Consider the following 1959-nt stretch of genomic DNA (forward strand, 5'->3'; position numbering starts at 1 on the left):
GAGGGAGGGAGGGAGGGAGAGAGGAAGTGGGGAGGAGTGAGTACTGAGTGAGGGAGGGGAAGATTACTCCATGCTTTCGCAGTCGTAGAAACGAATTTTCCCCGAGGCCCATCCGACCACGAGGTCATCGTTATAGGAATTGATGACGAAAGATACGATCGGGTCTTGCTCCTCCGAGCTTGTAGCAGACCGTCAGAAATGAGAGTGAAACTGCAAGAGGGGCAGGGGGAGGAGGAGGAGGAGGAGGAGGAGGAGGCGGTGGTGGTGGTGGTGGTGGGAAGATAAGAGGAGGAAAGGAGGCAGAGAAGGAGGAGGAATCGAGGAGAAGGTGGAGGGAGGAGGAGGATGATCATGAGGAGGAGGGAGGTAGAGAGCGGCATGAAGATGATGATGAGGAGGAGGACTGACTTCATGTCTTTTCTTCTTGTCTCCTTCCTCTTGGTTGTCTGCTTTCAAACTGCTCACATGCAGCAAATTTCCACTCTGCAATCAAGTCAGGATGGATTTGACCATCCTCGTCCTCCTCTCGCCCCATCCCTTGCCATTCTCCCTATCACCAATATCACCACCATCACCACTGTCATCCTCCTTCTCCCTTCTTCTCCTTCTCCTTCATCATCATCATCATCATCATCGACGAACTCACAACTGGCCGATATGTCTGAACGGTTCTGTCATCGCAAAGAACTGCAACCTGCGAGTCGTTGGAAATTTCCTGCAGAGATGATGAGAAAAACTGAAGATATATGTTGAGAAGTTGTACATGTGCAAACTGAAGTTCCTCCGTCATGAGATCCTCCAGTTCCTCGATTGACATCTCCGATGATCGCAGTTGATGCCTTGCAATCGATGGAATGATGACTGCAAACTGCGGATTGGTGAGAGGAGAGGAGAGGAGAGGAGAGGAGAGGAGAGGAGAGGAGAGGAGAGGAGAGGAGAGGAGAGGAGAGGAGAGGAGAGGAGAGGAGAGGAGGGAGGGAGGAGAAGAGTAGGAAGGGGAGGAGACGGGACATCAGTATCTCTCTAGCACTGAACTCAAACTTTTCGTCATCTCCATCTTATAAGAAATTTTCAGGAAGTGCAAAGTTGAATCTCTGACAGCCAGGAGGAGGGAAGAAAACGACGATGATGATGATGATGACGTGGTTGTTGTTGTTGTTGTTGTTGTTGAATGTGCTCTTGTGCTGTTCTCAGATGTCAGAAGAGGGAGACAATCGCACAACCTGCTGCACCTGCTTGAAAACAACAAAATCATCCCGTTCGCTATGAAGCCTCTGGACCGGCTCTGCCGAGATCAAGTCTCAACAACAAAGGCTTTGTCCACGTTAAGAGCATCCTCCTCCTGCTCCTGCTCTTGCTCTTGCTCTTGCTCCTGCTCCTGCTCCTGCTCCTGCTCCTCCTCACCTCGATCAAAGTCGATCGTTTTGCTCTGCGAGTTGCCAGCGCCTCAGGCAACAGCGTCATTGTCGTGCCGATTCAGATCGCAGGACATACCAGGAGGGAGGGACAAGGCTTGAAGACTTCGAACGAATGCATGAGTCGCATGCTTTCAAGCTTCCAGAAGCACAAAACTCCGTCGTCTCCCAAACTGTCCGTCAGCACAGCTTTCAGCAGCAGCACTGGCAACGCATGTCCCTAACATCTATGATTGTAAGAACGATTCCTACCAATTAAATGGTCTCCTTTCTCAATTTATCTTCCTCTATCCTCTGCTACCTCCCAACTTCCTTCCCTTCCTTTCTCTCCCCCTCTCCCTCCTCCCCTCCCTCCTCCCCTCTCTCCTCCCCACCTGATCAAACAATCCTCCTCCTCGTCGTACGTGAAGCTGTAAACTCCCCGCGTGTGCCCGCACAGCGAGTCAGTCAGGCGAACCTTCATCACCAACAGCGTCAACCCAGCGGGCCAACCCTTGCTGACTTTCACCTGCGCTCCCTCCAACTTCCACACCTTGATCGTCCC

The 1959-nt window shown here is 51.8% G+C and overlaps 1 protein-coding gene across 1 annotated transcript in view; it reads right to left on the bottom strand.

Moving 5' to 3' along the window:
- Positions 1-1959, bottom strand: part of GUITHDRAFT_133546 (hypothetical protein) — a gene marked incomplete at both ends in the record, with an annotated part of 5708 nt that overhangs the window by 2615 nt on the left and 1134 nt on the right. The window contains 6 exons of the mRNA XM_005839381.1: positions 409-483; positions 647-715; positions 764-868; positions 1143-1184; positions 1495-1588; positions 1790-1872. Of these exons, the coding sequence (XP_005839438.1) occupies positions 409-483; positions 647-715; positions 764-868; positions 1143-1184; positions 1495-1588; positions 1790-1872 (468 nt within the window). The remainder of the gene's footprint in view (positions 1-408; positions 484-646; positions 716-763; positions 869-1142; positions 1185-1494; positions 1589-1789; positions 1873-1959) is intronic.

Source organism: Guillardia theta (genome assembly GCF_000315625.1).
Source record: "Guillardia theta CCMP2712 unplaced genomic scaffold GUITHscaffold_8, whole genome shotgun sequence".
Classification (NCBI taxonomy): Eukaryota; class Cryptophyceae; order Pyrenomonadales; family Geminigeraceae; genus Guillardia; species Guillardia theta.